Raw genomic sequence first — 18911 nt, forward strand, 5'->3', positions numbered from 1 at the left:
AGTGCACTGAGGTCTGGTTTGCACACAGTGTCTGGTATAATTACGTCACTTCCAAAGTGATATTTTACTGAAGTAGATGATTCTGTATCAGCATGATAATGTTAACTGCCCCTGCAGCTGACTCTCCTTCTTGTCCAAGGCTGACCGTGATGGTTTAAAGACTCTTTTTGCTGACAGCACCATGTCTGCCTTGTGTGGTGTGTGCAGGTTAAACCACAGCAGCTCTCATAAGCAAGAAATACAAGTCCTCAGTACTGCAGAGAGATCTCAGAGCAACTTGCAGGAGCAGATGGGTTTGAGGGAGGGGAGGTATTGGGGCAATGGGGTGCACTGCAGGACAGGAGGAACGGCTGCATGTCCCCCACTCCCCCACTCCCCCACCACAGCAGCACTGAGCCCCGACTGCCCTCCTTCTCCTAGGCCAAGAGGTGCCACAGCGTGGTGCCACGGGGATCAGCTCACCACTACCACGGCTGAGCATGTTCCAGCTGGCTGAGCTCTGTGACAATTGCTAAAGGCTGACTGCAGCTTGCCCAACCATTTTATCTCAACCTGCATTGAGGCTTGCCTGTATCTTAGGTTTTACACTGAGAATTTCTATTGACCAATGTGAAAGCAGGACCAGACCTCCAAACCAGGGCAGTATGGCAGCAGTCACTCTGCCTGCCTCCCTACTGCCACAAACTTTCATAAAGAGAAATGCATGGGAGTTTTGGGGGAAAGAAAAGTAGAGGCCAGCTGAAGCTGTCAAGAAACCTTGTAGCTATAAGAGAAATTACAAAGCAAGTGGGACCAGTTCTGACTGCTCACCAGTATTGATGAAACAATTCATAACATGACTGCAAGCCTTTGGACAAAATATATTTTAAACATAACAAGTGGTTGCAGATTTTTTTTTATTTGTTATGATACCAAAACTTGATATTTGCTCGTTAGATTGTTAAAAGATAATAAAAATAACCACTACTGCTGTAGAACAAGGGACTTTTAACTAGATTACATGTGAAGACTCCTTTCCAGATGAGCCTTTCCACCTAGTGTTGGTCTATGTTTATAGTCTTCTCTATGTTTCTATTACAAACTCTTACTCTCAAGGATTTATGTCTGAAATTAGCTTTAAGTTAAATTTCATATACAAATCACGTTCCCACAACAGAAAAAATACTTATATGCTCTCTGAGAGCATTTTCTTAAAGCCTGTCTGTTATGCATACAGGGACAAATGAGATACTTAACAATTATTCATCATTCAAAATGTTTCAAATCTCTAATTGTGCCAAAGATTTGGTATTCAGAGCATCTGAATAAAGAACCGTAGGAAGCTCTCTGCACCTTCCCACTCCCCTACTGCTTTTTCTGGGATGGGTCCACTTAAAAGCTCTTCTAAAGTGACTGGCAGGAGCAGTCTGGTACACATGTCTGTATCAAGAAATGCTCTTTCTGGAGCACTGCACATACTTCTTTTTCTATCCATATCCCACTTATCCATGTCCTGTCTAGGGTCAGTGGACGGTTTGGAGCCAGGCTTTATGCCTCCTGACTTCTCCCCAAGCATCAGTACAATCCTTCTTGGGACTAACTTTCTGGTTATTTGAGATGGTTAAAGGCAACTAAACCAGGAGCTATTAGCCACTCTAATTTTAATCTAGTTGTGTTTGTAACCAAAGCATACACAGCTGGTAATATCCTTCTCAAAAAAATGCCTGGAAATGCATGTATTAGGGCCACAGTTCCAGGCTGTAGAGGAGGAAGGTTGAAAGTCACAGGAGACAGTTAAAGCAACAAAAAAAGAATATATAGATATATCTGTGTGTTTGAGTCTGTGCCCATGTGCTGTTTACATGAGTTTAGGAAAAGGAACATAAAGAGGCTTAGTTCAACAGATTTTCCATCAATTCCAACTAATAGCCAGGAAATTAGAGCAAACACGAGACTTTTTCTATAGAAATATAATACTCCTGTGTCAAGAAAAGTCTAATGGATTAGAATGGCCATCTAACGTGCTCTTTGAAAGAAAATATGTTTCAAAATGGATGGACTGCAGAAAAATTGGATTAGGTTCATCCTTCCTTACATTTCTCATGTGAAGCGGATAATCCGTTTGCTCAGTAGAAATGGAACTTCTGGCAAATTCATTTGGGTGTTTATTAATTCCTCCAAACTCAAATAATTTCAGTAAATTTGTCAGAAATGATACCAAAGATATAAAAAGTTCTGAAAATTTGTAAACAGTTTCTGAAATGTATAATGTCTAGTCTCCTGATGACTAGTCTTGCACAACTTCTGACCACATATGACCTATCTGTGCCGGGCATATGGGAAAAATAAACACTGGCAGTTGAACTCCATCTGTTGCATATGGCCACTTCTTGCTTTGCACAATCATGAAGGAAAGTTATTTTTATCAACAATGTTTAGTCATTTGCTGAAAATATTTCTCTCGACTGTGCAGAGGTCCTGTAACACCATATGTTAATACAGATCCATATGGATTTCATTGAAGAAACTGATATGTCACATAGGAGGAAAGCTAGAGGAAGGAGTTTCTTTTACATAAAAAGTCTTGCAATACGTAAAAAAGCCAAAGGGAACTTAACCAAGCCATCTATTGGCCTGTGAAACACACACCTCTGTGGATTGAATTAACTTAGTGCCCTTGATCCAAACAAGAAGATGCTGACAGATACCCTTATACTCTTTCTCATTTTGCAATGTTCTTTGTTTTCTAGCCTTATTCCTCTGAAATGAAGACCAACCATTATCTGTCAATCATAATGGATCCTGATGAAGTCCCCTTAGATGAGCAATGTGAACGTCTGCCTTATGATGCCAGCAAGTGGGAAATTGCAAGAGAAAGGCTTAAACTAGGTAATATTGGCATACTTCACGTTGAGTTTGCAGCTATTGAATAACACGTATCTGTAACTACAGGTAAAGAGGAGCTGGGTGTGTTTTAGACACGCAACACAACATACTACGTAGGTGCGGTGTGATCTGTTCCATACCAAGTGCTCTGGTCCATGACTGAATTACAGCATTTAGGACTGACTGACTGTGTCCAGGTAGGAAACCTGAAATAGAAACATAGAATCATTTAGGTTGGAAAAGGCTTTTCAGATCATCAGGTCCAACCAGTAACCTAACACTACCAAGTTCACCACTAAACCATGTCCCTCAGTGACACATCTATACATCTTTTAAATACCTGTAGGGATGGTGACTCAACCACTTCCCTGGGCAGCCTGTTCCAATGCTTGACAACCCTTTCAGTGAAGAAATATTTCCTAATATCCAATCTAATATCCTATCCCTGGTGCAACTTGAGGCCATTTCCTCTTGTCCTATCACTTGTTACCTGGGACAAGAGACCGATGTCCACCTTACTACAGCCTCCTTTCAAGTAGTTTTAGGGAGTGATAAAGTCTCCTCTAAGCCTCCTTTTCTCCAAACTAAACAACCCCAGTTCCCTCAGCCACTCCTCATAAGACTTGTGCTCCAGACCCTTCACCAGCTTTGTTGCCCTTCTTTGGACACACTCCAGCACCTCAATGCCTTTCTTGTAGTGAAACAAACCAGGATGTTATTTGCCTTCTTGGCCACCTGGGCACACTGCTGGCTCATATTCAGCTGACTGTCGACCAACACCCCCAGGTCCTTTTCTGCCAAGCAGCTTTCCAGCCACTCTTCCTCAAGACTGTGGCGTTGCATGGGGTGCTTGTGACCCAAGTGCAGGACCCGGCACTCAGCCTTGTTGAACCTCATACAATTGGCTTCAGCTCATCTATCCAGCCTGTCCAGATCCCTCTGTAGAACCTTCCTACCCTCAAGCAGATCAACACTCCCACCCAACTTGGTGTCATCTGCAAACTTACTGAGGGTGCACTCGATCCCCTCGTCCAGATCATTGATAAAGATATTAAACAGAACTGACCCCAGTTCTGAGCCCTGGGGAACACCACCTGTGACCGGCCACCAACTGGTTTTAACTTCATTCACCACAACTCTTTCAGCCCAGCCATCCAGCCAGTTTTTGTGTACACCCATCCAAGGCATGAGCAGCCAGTTTCTCTGAGAGAATGCTGTGGGAAATGGTGTCAAAGGCTTTACTAAAGTCCAGGTAAACAACATCCACAGCCTTTCCCTCATCCACTAAGCGGTTCACCTTATCACAGAAGGAGAATACAGACAAGAATGCCGTACTATATTTTTTGCAGACTCATTTACTTAGAACACAACATAAAAACAGGGCAACCAAAGGCTTCTAAATCAGATCACTGACTTGGATGCTTCTGTCTTTAAACTCAAGAGCCTGACCTTTGGCATTTGCTGTCATTTTCTTCCCCCGTAACCTGGGTATGTACTCATTTGGAAAAAAGTCTCTGCAGAAATGAGTCCTCGCAGTCCATCCTGTATGCCTCCCTCTTTCTTCCTTTCCTGCTCTCTCCAAAACACTCTCCCTGTTTTTCCTCTGTGCTGCAGATTTATAAACATTCTTGTCAGTGCACCATAAAGTGCAAGAATGTGACGCATGAGTCCACACACAAATAAATATATAAATATCCATGGAAACTTTGACCCTACAGCTAGCTTGCCTACGATGCCCCAGTGAAAGGCATGGGTTTGGGAGCATTCCTTACTTGCTTAGCCTAGTGTGGGGCTGATGGAGAGGGTAGGGACCAGATTTTGAAGTTGAGGAATCTCTCCAGAAACCACACAGATTTTAGCAAGAGAGTCAACATTAAAATATCATTGATAAGCTCAGCCTGTTGCTATAGTGCTGGTTGTTCTTTCAGGCATGCATTACATTTGTCCTATAGCAAGGTCTAGAAAATCTCTGCACTTTAGCTAGGAACTGTAACAGATTCCTTCTGTCCTTGGGGGATCAGGGACAGAGGGTGATTAAAGCATGCATACAATTAGGATCACACTTAATTCATCTGCTAGACGTCACAAGGTGACCAGATGTGCATAAGCACAGCTGAAATATATTTCTAGTGATTTATAATTGTCATACACAATTCTGGGAATGCTGAAACATAACCTTTGCTGGAGTGTCTTCAATCTTCAAATAGTTTTCTTACAGTGATGGACCAAAAGCCTGATGTTCAGACAATGTGACCTCTGTTTTATGTGATGTTTTATTTGTGTGTAAATCCCACGGAAAGAATCAAGCAGAAATGGAATGTAAACACCAAGGAAAAACCCAGGTCTTGCAGGGTTGGTGTTTGGAGTCTGGAGGTGAGGAATGATGACCAGAGAATGAGTTAAAAGTAGCAGAACTGGTGTAAACAAATAAAGAATGCTGACAATGAATGAGAACCAGATTCAGAGAAGTTAGGTATGTGCAGTATGCTAGATTAGCTCAGTGCGAGTCCTGCTTACATAGCAGTTGGCTCAGTCTTTTAGTAACCTTGGCAGTCTCTGAGGATTAGTGTCTCACAAACACAAAATGTGCTTCTATGGTTTTTTAAAAATATTTTTACTTAGAAATGCAACCCCTTCCAGCATCAGATATGTCTGGTTTTCTCTTTCCACCTACTTACCCTCCAGGATACATATTTATTGTAACTTTTGAAAATAAGTCTCTCCTTTCAGCCCACATCTCTTTTGCTATGTGTTCCTCCAACATGTATACATACAGCCCATGTCTGTGATGCAATGCTTATATAACAGGACTCCCACTTCATCTGTAAGAGCTACAGACATTACAGGAAATTTCATATAGGCACCACTGAAATCACAATAATTAACATTCAGTATAGATTAGTCTGACTGAGAGCAAAGTGTCATCTTTTCATTAGGCAGAAAAATGCTGGTACTATAAATCACTGTCAGTGTGGTCAGTGATAACATTGCAGTCCAGCGTGTTAACTGAGCTATCATGCATTTCTCACCTTACTCTTGGGCTTGACCTTCCTAATCTATGAGAGGTCACTCACTGCTGACACTGTGGTGGAGGACCCCAGAGGAGTGTTACCACATGGCTCTGGCACAATGTCAAACACGCCTGGGGTAGGCAGCTTCCTGAGCCCCACGCCCTCCTGTGCACTGCAAGCCCACAGTGCCAGCACCAAGCAGAGCGCCTTCCGTTCTTCACATGCAGAGCTGTTGTATGTAACATAATGGAAAATATGAAGGTGCATGTGGGGAAAACCCAGATGACTCAAACTGCAGCAAAGGACTGGAGAAATGAACACACCTTTGAGCCTCTGCCTTCCCACAGTCATGGAAAGTGGTGTCTGCAAGTGCTTTTGCTGATGGCCCAGTCAAGCAACTCACATGCTTGAAGGACCCTGCTAAAATGGGACCAAAATGGAAACCTTCTGATGCAAAACTCATTGACTGAGGGATATGTTCACTTTAATGAGTTCTGAGTTGCCCCAAGAAACCAAAGTCAAGTGCAGAAGATTAAAGTAGATCGTTTTTCTTCCTTGGCCCAGATGTAAATGCTGCAACATTTCATACCTGAGTGTTACCCCAAACATGGCTGGTGTAGCCGCTTGAAGGCTGTGACAAGTTGACTGCTCAGGTGGTTGGGCAACTTAATATTCATCTGTTTAATTGCTCCATTTAGTAATTTTGTAATTACTTTGTGTGACAACATAAGGGGCTTTTGCAAGAGCAGTCTGTTAGAGTCACAGACACAATCTACATACTAAACTGTGGAGTTCGATCTACGCGCTGAAAAGCTAAAGCAGCCTTATTCTATTCCAACATTTAGTACGGTACAAACAATAGCAGAGCACCAAAGGCTAATACATGAAGTGTTATTACAGTTTCCCATTAAATCACAACCGTTGTTTAGAGAAGGAAGTGTTGTTTCCAGTGCTCATTCTCCTTTATGAAAGGTTAGCAGCTTTGTGTAGCTTTTTGAGCTAATCGGTATGTTTTCCAAATGGTGACTAAGTAGGTTATCTCGATGTGGGAAGTGAGTTAACAGTGATGGAAACAGATTAAAGCTATGGATTAAACAAAGGTACGATGGGTTTTATAGGACCTCAGACTGCAACTGCATCTTGTAGAAACCGTGAACAGTCAATACATTAAGGACTAAAAACATCAATTCAACAAGAAAACTGAGACCTTAGTTTTAATGTTGCTTCCTTTATACATCTGCTGAATGAAGCAGCTATATGCGGTGACTGGAAAAGGTGACTGTTGATCTTCAAAGATATAACCGATTCACCTGTATTTGTGTGTCAAACACTAAGCCCTTCACAGACCAAGGCTCAGTCTGTTGATGCTTTTCAGCCATGTAGATTAAGTTCTTCATGGTTTTAGTTGCTATAAAAAATGCAACACTTTTGCACATCTAGGGGGGGAAATAGATTTCTGGGGTTTTTTTGGCTCAGCATATTCCACTTCATGTTTCCATTGCTTTGATAACATATGCTATTTGCTTCTACTGACAGACATACTGAAAATTAAAGTTTAGAAATGTGATACACATATAAAAGGTAGTATCTCTTTAATTTAGAACTGACAGCAGCTCTTTTCCTCTGTTTGTGAGTGTCTGGGTGGGATTTGTCTCTCACTTAGACATCAACAAGGTAGATGTCCAAGTAAGACCTTGTCAAACAGATGTCCATCATAGGAAAAGGAATGGTCCTATAGAGATGGCTACGTCACATGTGCATATATGAGAAATAAATATACAATGCATGTTATCCTTTGTTTTATATGAAAAACTGGCCTTTCTTTTCTGCTCTTCTCCTCTACACTGCAAAGCCTGCTGCTATACTCTTGCTAGCGTCTTATGTGTCTGGGTTCTGCTGAAGGTGAAGCACAAATACAGGTGAAGCACAAAAATAGTTACTTGAAAATAAAATTTATTGCTAGCTGATATGCTGACAAGATCTCTCTGATCAAAACTCCACCAGTCACTTGAGAAGGGCAGAAGCAGCCAGGCTTGTCCACGTGAGCACAGTGTTGAAGAGGTAAACAATACTCTCTGCTTCAAGCACTAATAAATCATGAAGGAGGCCGTGAAGATCATAAGATTGTCATAAAATGTCATGAACTCTAGAAAAGTGTTAACTGTACCCTTGGAGTCTTACCTGGTTCTGAACATGAAGGAAGAGGACACCCAGCTGCTGGATAGTTTTATTGATGTCCACTGATTTATCTCAAGGACCTCTGGGTGCTTCTCCTGGGGTCTGCTCAGCAGCAGTATGATGATGATACAGCACAAATGTCTGCCCTTGGACAACTGGAAGCGTCATACGCATCACGAGCAAACCCATTATTTGTCACTCCAAGCCCTCTCTTGCTGAATACCCCCAGACCTCATTTACAGATGTAAAGGTCTCATTTGCACAGATTTGCAGCTTCTCACCACTCCATGGTCTCAACCTACAAGGGCTTGCTAGGAAAGAGCATCGGGGGGTTGTGTATGTACTTCAGGGGCTGCGATGCAAAGTTTCTGCTGCCTCCCTGGAATGACGATAATTTTAAGGCACCTTGTTCAAGAAGAAAGAATTTCATTTGTAAAAATGACCAAAGTCTGTGGCAAGCTACATCTTAGTGTGTGTGCAGCTTTAGGCGGAGGCGCTGTGTTATTGAGGACATAAACAGCAGTGTTAACAGCTTGCTGCATGGTGCAGTGTGCTCAGGGAAAAGAGGAGCAAATCTTTCCCTGGCAGAGCTAGACTGAAGAAATTGGGTCAGAAGCCAGTGTACCTCCACTGAATGGTTGCGTTCATTTAGCATCATTTTCAATCATATCACTTATTCCCTCCAATGACCGTGTCTTCTGGTTTGTCTGCTTACTCTATTAAAAAAAAAAAAAAAGCAAAACCCAAACAAAACAGAAAACCTAAAACACCTCTATGTTGGAAGTGGGAGACATTGTAAAGCACCTTTTTCAATTCATTAATTATGAAGTCATTTGCTGACATGATTTCTTTCTTAACAGAATGTATCTCTCCAATTTATTTTCTTTACAGGAAAATCTCTTGGACATGGAGCTTTTGGAAAGGTGGTACAAGCATCTGCTTTTGGAATTAAGAAATCACCAACATGCAGAATAGTTGCTGTGAAAATGCTGAAAGGTATCATGCTGCAAAGCTGGGATGGAAAAAATGGTGCCTTATACAGTGTCTCACTTTTAATACGATTCTGTCAAAAGCAAGAGTGTGTGATGTTATTTCCCCCACCAATAACTTTCGGAAGCCTTCAAAATGTGTACACCAAGTTTCAGATCCACCAGAAGTGAAATGGCAGAACTATGAAACGAAAATTGCATTCACAGTAAAAAGGGTAATAAATTGTAACAGGATAGAGGAGAAAGTTTCAGATGCAGCGAGAACCTGATTGCCTAATTTTTTAAAAAATCTGGTTCCACTACTTCAAATTCCAGAAAGAATGAAAGAGATACTTAGGCATCCACCTTGATGTGAAGACACTCAGAAGCTTTCATATTTTCCTTGGTCATTAGTTCTGATCATTAATCATCTCATTTAAAAACAGGTGCCTTATGTCTAATTCGCATCTGTCTGACTTTCACTTCTCATTCTAACCTTCTCCATTAGATTATATAATGATTTTTCTGCATGAAGGCCCTTTTATTAAGCTAAGCAGATCGAGCAGTTTAAATCTGGGAGTTGTTGTGCAGGTGTGTCCTCTCTGAACCGTCTGCAGGCTCATCACACAGTGCTTAGGATGCTGACACCCAAGTTGTGTAATGGATTTGCCAACACTGTTCACACACCAGCGCTCTTCCCAAAGTGAAATCATCTCTCAGCTCTTCACTGCCGCTTTTCTCATTGGAGCAGAAAGGACAAAGACCCTCACCGATTTGGAGAGGGCACTTGGGAAATTAGCAGGCAGGATGATATTGAGTCATAGCATGCAGCAGCTGTGGCTGAATTTTGTAACCCAGGGCCCTGGTGGCATCCCTTCCTATATATTTAGCTTTCCCTTGTTCATATATCTAAGGCTCATATCAGGTTTTTTTTTTTTTTTTTTTTCCTTGCATTGCCCTGGGAGCTTATGCTGCATTACTTATCTCTCTTAATCCTTGAATTCTTTTCAGTGTCATTCTTTGCCAGGACACATCTCCTGTTTTGCCAGTAAGGCTTGGATCCCTGATGTTCTCAGCTGTCTCTGTTCAGGCATAGTTGGAACACATCCCTCTTACCCAGTGGCTCCTAGCATCACAGCTGCATACTTGCTTATCAATCATCAGGAGATCTGTACATGTTACTTCCAGCCCTTGGAGGGACATGTGCAATACTCTCAGACCTACGGTCTGTCCCTGCAACACTCAACCTCAAATAACTTCTTGCCAGCAATGACCTGGCAGCTGTACTCCATGTAGGGTGTGCCTGCTTGATATTGTCCTCAGTAGACTTGTTCTGCAATATAATATCACATGCCTTAGCAGTGGGTGGTACATGCTACTGTGATATCCAGCATCATCCCCAAGGAGGGAATTTGCAGCTGAGAGAGCTGCAAACCTTTCTCCTCTCTCTTGTTGCAGAAGCACAGAAATACCCTGTTGGCCAGTGCCAAATGAACAACTACTCTGCAGCAAGCACATCTGGAAAATGGGAGGAAACTAGAGCTTTGGTCCTTGTCCAGACCTTCTGCAGCAGTGGGCCAATAGCCATCTGTGTCACTGGTCTCAGTGGATGGCCTGTCACCTGGATCACCACCTGACCCCTGATTAACTGAGCTGTTTTGCCAGCATGCAGACATATATGCTGGCTGAGTGCTCTGCCGGAGTCAACGTTTCTTTATATGCAGCAGCAGCAGGCTTCTTCTGCCAGCCAGCACCATCAAGGCAGCAGGGGTTGCTCCTGGAATAGATAGGTGCAGATGGCAGCTACAAGAAGTTTTCATGGTGGGATTCATGTGAGTGTATGCAGGGTAGATGCTTGTATCTGAGTTAGTCACTCAAATTCCCTTTATTGTCAGTGGTGAGAAACAACAGTTCCTCCCATTCTAAGGCATATGGTGAGCTGAGTGCTTGTTTAGCTCTGCTGACTATGAAGAGAGCCTGTGGTGACTAGATCCTCTGTAGGCATCTTCACTATAGGCATCTAATGTTAGGGGACATCTGCCCCATTCCTTGTGTCCTCATTAGACTAATCAGGAACTTTGCAGTCATTCATCAAGGCTTTGTCCTTGCAGAATTACCATGAGGTAGAGAGAAAGTGTCATCACCTATACAGATGAACAGTGGGTCACTAGGTGGATAACAAGTTTTGTATGGGGCCACCAAGAAAATCTGTTTCCATTCAGATGTTGAAACCAAGCCCCTTAAGACCTAGCTCTAGGTTCTTTCCACTGGACTATTCTTACTCTTGGTGTCACTTGTGTGTCACAATCCTTGTGGGTCTACACAGAGCAATATGTTTTTTTCTTGTTTTCTTACCAAAACAAAATTCTGCAGAAAAAAATTTGCTCAAAGGGAATTAAAATCTCACTCAATACTAGATAGAATCTTCTGAGTTTAGTTGTGGGATTTCTTATATCATTACTATTGCTATTATTATAAATATTGATCATAACCAATAAAGGGTGAGATGAAGTCACCTGACTTTAACCATTTAAAATTTACTTCCCTGGTCTATCTTAATACTTCAGGCTTCCTCCATAATGAACAGAACCAAACAATCATCACCAATTGGTGGTTCATCTCTTCCCTTCACAGATGGCTAAATCTCATGGCATCAGCCTCTGGAAATGCTTTGCTCTTACCACTGGCTCCTTGAGATGTTCGTTAGTTCAGGCTAATGCATAACCCTTAGACAGCTGAAGTCAGGTCAGCTGAAACCTACTCTAGATAGAGTTAATTATAGTCTTGAAATCCCTTTTTATTTGTTCTTTCATTTTTTTGGCTAAAACAACAAAACTATTCATGTGAAAATAATTTCTCTCAGTTCTAAATATAACAGAGTCTACTGGGAGGAAGTTGAGTGCCTAACTCTTTTTATGGGTTTTATTGCGAGTAAGAGGATGCTGAGCAGGGAGGAATAGAAAAAGAACATCAACACATGAAGTACATCCAGTAATGGAGGCTATTTCAAAAGAAGGTGACGAGAAGTGATAAAGCTCAGCAGGACCATTTTTTTGCCATTTCATATTGACTTTATTTTGTGTTTACAGACGGGGCCACAGCAAGCGAGTACAAAGCACTGATGACTGAGCTGAAAATCCTGATCCACATTGGTCATCACCTCAATATTGTGAATTTGCTGGGAGCTTGCACAAAAAATGGAGGTAAAAAGTCTGCACTGCACTGAAAATGGGTTTGGATCACCTCCCAGTAACAATCAGTTGGCCGTGTTGTATTTTTGTCCAGAAGTCAAGATATTAAATTGAAATATCGGAGCTCATCCTGTGGTTGGTGAAAAAAAGAGGAAGAGAAAAAGAGGGTTTTAGTCATTTAATCAAGTGATTAAACGTTTTCTCTACTTAAACTCTTTTTTAGTATTAACAGGAGAAGTGTGAATTTAGGACCATGCCACCTGTTGTCCTTTATCTCACTCACTTGACTGCTCAAGCTCAAGTTAAGCATGATCTGGATAGGCTGGAAACAAGGGATATCGGCTATTGGCCCTGAACAATTAATCACAAGACAACTGCTGTAAAATCCTTCATGATATTCCACTAAGAAAATCAAAGGGCCAGTATGAGCGATCGTTCGTTTTAGATACATCACCTATTTTAGTTCAACAAGTGTGTGTGGGCTGTGGGACTCCAGTCTGAATGCAGACTGCCTGAAGAGGAAATGGAGGGTCCCTCGGGAGCCAGGTTCATGGCCCAGCTTTCAAAAATTAGGCCCTTCCCTAATTTCCAGAAACAGTGTTGTTTTGCTAACATGTCCAGTGTCCTTCAGCATCCTTCTACTTCATTAGGATATATTGTTCATTATTCTGGACTCAAATTATAGCTACGGGCATGAAAGATTATTCTCAGAATTGACACGGCCTTGTGTTGCTTTATGCTGCTCAAAATGCACTTTCCTTTTGCCCAGGGCCTCTGATGGTGATTGTTGAATACTGCAAGTATGGGAATTTATCAAACTACCTGAAGAGCAAGAGGAATTTTTTCTGCCCAAACAAGGTGAGGAGGCAGATGGCTCTAGTAAGACATCTTACCTAACATGAGTGTCAGTAATATAGATGTCAGCCTCTGAGCTAGTCTCCTTAGACTCTTTTCTACCTAAGAAGAGAAATGGCTTTTGGGTGCAGTTTACCTAACTTATTTCAATATCTGGTGTGGGATGTGTTGTGCTAAGAAAGGACTAATTTCTCTCCCCTGACTGTGCAAGGAGACTGCTGTGAGTAATTTGGATGGAGCCATCTATGGCGAGAGGAAGTGAATCCTATCCAAAGTGTCCCCACATGCTCTTGCACCGCTGCTGACGAACCCATTCCTGCTGAGCTTGGGGTCACTTCAGAGGCTGGTGTCAGCGAAGCCAAAGGAAGTGGTTTTGCCCACTGATTTCAGTACTGCTGGGAACACAGCCGAGATAATGCCATTTAAAGCTCATGTTCCAAGACACCCTAATGTTCAGAGATTTGCAAGTAAACTTACTATTGTGTGAGGAGAAGGGCTATCAAGAGGAAAAGAGCTTAGAGTTTTGTCCTCACATCCCACAGTCCTCTGAATCAAATCTACAGCATGTTTCTTATTACAAACCTGAACCCAAAGGTGCCAACTATAACCCTGCTGGTGCACTTTCAGCAAAATTCCCCAAAGAATTAAGGGCTCTGAAGTGGGACTTAGGAGTCTGGACCCAGAACAACAGTCCTCAAAACCCCTCCTCAGCTGTGCCAAAAGCACAGCAGCATCTCAGGGTTTTTTCGGGAGGGCTCTGCAGGAGGGCACATTCAGGAGGATGCCCCCCTTCAAAGGGCTTTGGCTGAGTCTCTGTTCCCAAGGCTGTCCATGTTGGACTCTGCATGAGACACAGCAGCTGCCTCCTCCCACGTGCGGTTGTTGGTGTGGGATGCTCAGCAGGGAGCCCAGCCATATGGGGTCCACCCTGGGGGGGGAGTCGCTCACATCCCTCCTGGTGAGGAGCCTGCCCAGACTCAGTGATCCAGCACCCTTGGGAAGGGTGCCCGGGCAGGAGGGAGGGAGGGACCCCAGCTCTGCATCAGCATGTGCAGGGGAGAGAGACAGTCACAGGACAAGAGGAAAGGGGAGAGGGGGCAAGAGCATGGCCAGGCATCTAGGCTGCTCTCCGGGTAGCAATGGGAAAGCATTTTCCAGACAGTGTTGCATGTGTCCCATTAAACCAGCACTGGCCATAACATGAAAGCACTGGATAAAGGTGGCAGGGAAGAGAGGCAGTTGCTTCCAACAGCAACTGTATTTCAGATGAACAAAGTGCCCTTGCTCCTCATTGGGAGGGCTTACAGCCCAGCACCAAGCACTGTGCAGGGACATAGAGGCAGGTGCCCTAAGCAGCCTTGGACAAAAAGCTGATGCTTTAGCTTGAGAGGGCTGGGACACCTGCGCTGTGGGTACATCCTTCTTAACTCATCCCACCAGGCTCCTTCTCTGGCTGTCAGAGAGAAATAGGCCCTTTCAGATGTCTCATTTCAGGCTGAGATGAGTCACAGGCCAGCAGACATGTCTGTCCATGGACCCCACAAATCCTCACCTCATCAGAGGTAGCCCACCACCCGGGGTGCCCCAAAATCCTGTGCTGCTACTCCCAAGCCACCACATTTCTGCCCTCTGGAGATGGAAACCTTGGTGGAGTGCAGCCCCACCTCCAGCCCCCATCTGCCATGGTGGTGCTGGACCTGCGCCAGTGGGAGACGTGACCACACGTGCCACAGACCAGCATTTTCTCCCTGTGGAAAGGCAACAGAAGTCTGACTCAGTTCCTCTCCCACCCCCTCCATCACTCTGATGTAGCACCTCTTCTCCTCTGTTTGTTTGAAGGACTCCTCTCTGCAAGGAGAGTCAATGAATGAGAAAAAGGATGTGGAGCCGGTAGAAGGCAAAAAACAAAGACTGGCCAGTGTCACCAGCAGCGAGAGTTTTGCGAGCTCTGGGTTCCAGGAAGATAAAAGTCTGAGTGATGTGGAGGAGGATGAGGAGGGTAGGTATTAATTCCTTCCTGTCCCTACACGGTCTGTGATATTTTTACAACATACTGAGCATCCCTGAAATTTTTTTCCTCATTTATCACCCTAATAAACATCCGTGGGAGACACTCACAGGGTCATGTCCAGAGGGTAGAAGATTTTAAAAAAAGATTATTTCCAGGGTTACTAAATCTGACAGGAAAATGTGTGATTGTTTCTTCTGACTGCTCCTTATCTTTGGGGAAAACACAGCAGTGTCCAAAGTGCGGGGTATAAAGCAAGCACTATTTTTGTTTCCAGTGACAGTGGGTTGACCTTCGAATACTACTTTATAAAGACTGAATTTATGGGAGTAATAGGGTCAGCAAGAGAGGGGGAAAATATCTGTCTTGTGAGCGATCTTTGTAACAAACCATGTTTTCCACCTTTGAAGATGCTGATGAGGTCTACAAGTTGCCCCTCACTATGGAGGACCTGATCTCTTACAGCTTTCAGGTGGCCAGAGGCATGGAGTTCCTCTCCTCCAGAAAGGTGAGTTTTGCACTGGGGATTTTTCCCTGCAGAAGGATGGGATTCAGAGGTGAAATAACGTCTACGTTTTAGTGACACCTTCCTTGGGAGAGCTCCCAAAGGAAGAACTGTTTTCCTCTTGGCGTTATAAATATAACAGTGTGTTTATCCAAGTCTCCATAGTCCATAAACACAGGATCATGGCTGAAGACAGTGGGTCAAGCTCATTCATTCAGGGATGATCTTTTGGGTGTGGTGGGTTTTTTAATTCATTTCAACATATATTAGGTAGGGAGCTCCAAATGAATCAGTACTTTCCCTGCAAATGTCATGGGACATAAAACTTTACCACTTTCTGGACTTAGGAATTTTATTTCTTTTTTTAAAGAACCGCCACTGTTTACCATACACTGTAAACCATAGTCAGCTTCCCTAAAAAAAATATTAAATTGATCTCTCAAATAATAATTTTTAAAAGGATATGGGAGACAGTCAGGAAATTTGTGGGCAGGCTTAAGGAAATGCAGTTTGATTGTGAAACTGTTTTATTATAGTGTATTCACCGTGACCTGGCAGCCAGAAACATCCTTTTATCTGAGAACAATGTCGTGAAGATCTGTGATTTTGGCCTCGCAAGAGATATTTATAAGAATCCTGATTATGTGAGAAAAGGAGATGTAAGTCAAAATGCTGTTTATTTACCCAAATATTTATAACATATAATTTCAAACTGTCCACCAGAATGTTCTGTAGATGTTCGCATTTCCTGAACTTAGAAGCGCTTGAAAGCTATCACAGTTTTTATGTGAATATGAGCTATTCACATGCATTGTAGATCTGGAAAGCGTTTCTATCCTCAAGCATAAGTCTGGGACATGCTAACTGTTTCACAGCTCTGCTGTTAATACTTCAGATATTTTTTAGACATATTTCTTGGCCCTTACTCAGTAATATTCCTTCAAGGAAACCAGTCCCTCCAAAACAAGGTGCATGTCCCCCGGTGCACCCACACCAGAGCCAAGCACAGCTCATGGTGCCTCAAGCAGTCAAGCTGGACTTGCAGCCTCCAGCACCTGATCAGGTTTTTTTGCTTCTGCTGCAACTCGCAGGCAGTAAGCCCCCTGCCAGGGCTGCTGTGAAGGCTGGGTCAGCAAACTGTGCCTGTGCCCGCTGAGGCTGTGTGGGCATTGAGATCACGCAGAGAGTCTCCTGGAGGTCTCACCCACCTGCCAGCTTTCAAGATTTACAGCACTACATATTAGCTGGGAAACGTTGTTCACATCACTTGGGTACTGCTCAGGAGACTCTAAACAGGCTGCACTGGGGGCGCTTCGAGGGTTGCTGATATACTCCTGCAATTCAGGCTCTGAAAATTTCCCTAAGAACATCTCTGACACCATCACAGAATGATTTGCGCTTGAACGTAGGGTTTTCTCCCCTGTCACTAGGATGCCAGCAAGAGACCCCTGTAAAGAAGAAGCCTGGCCACCCTGGTCAAAGGTTTTCAATGTCTGGTGTTCTGTGCCACACATATTTTAAAAACAGCCTTTTACTCCCACAATTTGTTAAGAAAGTGTCTGAATGAGTGTGGGTTTATCTTGACTGCCTGTAAGGAAATCCCACAGGTTCCTGTTTGAATGGTAATTATTTACATAACAATATATAGTTGATTCATCTATGATTAAATTCTTTTAGGCCTTGAAAATAATAGTCAGGTTTGTCCCTTTTACTCCAGGCTCGACTTCCTCTCAAGTGGATGGCTCCAGAATCCATATTTGATAAAATCTACAATACAAAAAGCGATGTGTGGTCCTATGGGGTCTTGCTGTGGGAGATATTTTCCTTGGGTATGTTAACTCTGCACCCCGGGAGTTGAACTCAGTGGTGGGGATTTCAGCCTGGGGAAAAACATCCATTACCTTCAAGGAGCTTTTGCCAGGTCTTTAATAAGGAAAGACCTAAATCAGGCAGAGGTGGGGTGTGGGGGTAGAGGGGAGAACTGTGTGTATCAGGCCCTGTGAACTGGAAAGTTTGGTGCTTGTAAGGGCACTGAAAGCTGAATTGACAGGCTGAAAGACTTAATGGGTAGCACAGCTATCTGAGAACTTTACCACCTGTTTCTGCCATGGGCAAAACCTAAGCTTCCCTCTTTTCCCTGTAGAAACCCTCAGTAGAGATGCAGAGCAGCACAGCTGGAGCAATTTCAGTGCTTTGTCTGACTGATGGTGCAAACCAGGAAAATCAGGCTAATTTTTAAGTGTTTTTATTGGATGTGAAACCCTGTGGGATAACACAGAGCTGTGGGCCTGGGTCTGCAGCTGCCAGGGACTGAGGCATCACCTCCTGTGCCACAGGCAGTAGCCACAGATAGTATTCAAGTGCCATGAGCCTCAAAATCTTCTTGTGGGAGCGAGGGAGCTAAACACACACAGAGGTCTTTGCATGTCTCAGACTGTGTCACCCCTGTTTCCAGCCTGAGACCAGGTGGTCCCCACAGTCCAGGAGGGACCCAGCACCCCCCTCATCCGGGCCACTGGTCGCAGCAGGCGAACAAGCATCTGCACAGATGCCACAGGATGAACTAGAGCATGCAATCCGAAATTAAAACCCAGTGAAGCTTTTTTTTCCCTTTTCTTTCATGTGGAAAAGGCAGGATACAAGATGTACACTGAGTGAGAACAACAATGACCGTCTGAATAGAAGAATCTTAATTGGGTTCAACACAGAGGCTGACAAAAGAGGCGAACAGCAGAGGAAACAATACTATACAATTCTCAGGACAATCAATCATTTATTAGTTTAAATACGTGTTGTTGGTCAGCCTGCCAACTCTTGTGATTTTATGGTCAGCCTCATAATACCTGCTATTTTTTTTCTTAAAGCCCCAGCTCCTTGAACCTGGTGACTGTCTGACTCTCTGAAAGGTCTTTTTTTTTTTTTTTTTTTCCTTTCATTTACCCTTTTCCTGACATTTTTTTTGTCTACAGCAGAAAGACCAACAGCACGATGAGGCTGCATCTTAAAAACACAGAAACTAGAAAAATAATGCAAATGTACTGTGATCTGATTTAAACCCATGATTTTGTTATTTTCAAGGTTGTTTTGAGCACTTGGGGTTTGTTAATACTCTGCTTACTAGAATTTGGGGTAGTCCAAACCAATAGAGAGATCAAACTTGGCTTTTCTTGAGGAACACTTTTCAAGTCAAATTCATGTGTATTTTTTTGCATTCAGGCCTGGTAAGCACCACCAATAGTGCTGGGTTTGATCTTGCCCCCTTCCAAGGACCGGGACTTGGAGCACCATCAGCAGCAGTTCCCTGCCTGTGGCAGCTGGCAGGGGCCAGAC

At 43.4% G+C, this 18911-nt stretch overlaps 1 protein-coding gene across 2 annotated transcripts in view; it reads left to right on the forward strand.

Moving 5' to 3' along the window:
- Positions 1-18911, forward strand: part of FLT1 (fms related receptor tyrosine kinase 1) — a 115352-nt gene that overhangs the window by 85808 nt on the left and 10633 nt on the right. For both annotated transcript variants that reach the window (XM_074815916.1, XM_074815917.1), the window contains exons 17-24: positions 2730-2868; positions 8946-9050; positions 12112-12225; positions 12983-13071; positions 14908-15067; positions 15487-15584; positions 16118-16240; positions 17299-17410. In XM_074815916.1, the coding sequence (XP_074672017.1) occupies positions 2730-2868; positions 8946-9050; positions 12112-12225; positions 12983-13071; positions 14908-15067; positions 15487-15584; positions 16118-16240; positions 17299-17410 (940 nt within the window). The remainder of the gene's footprint in view (positions 1-2729; positions 2869-8945; positions 9051-12111; positions 12226-12982; positions 13072-14907; positions 15068-15486; positions 15585-16117; positions 16241-17298; positions 17411-18911) is intronic.

Source organism: Strix aluco, chromosome 2 (assembly GCF_031877795.1).
Source record: "Strix aluco isolate bStrAlu1 chromosome 2, bStrAlu1.hap1, whole genome shotgun sequence".
Lineage (NCBI taxonomy): Eukaryota > Metazoa > Chordata > Aves > Strigiformes > Strigidae > Strix > Strix aluco.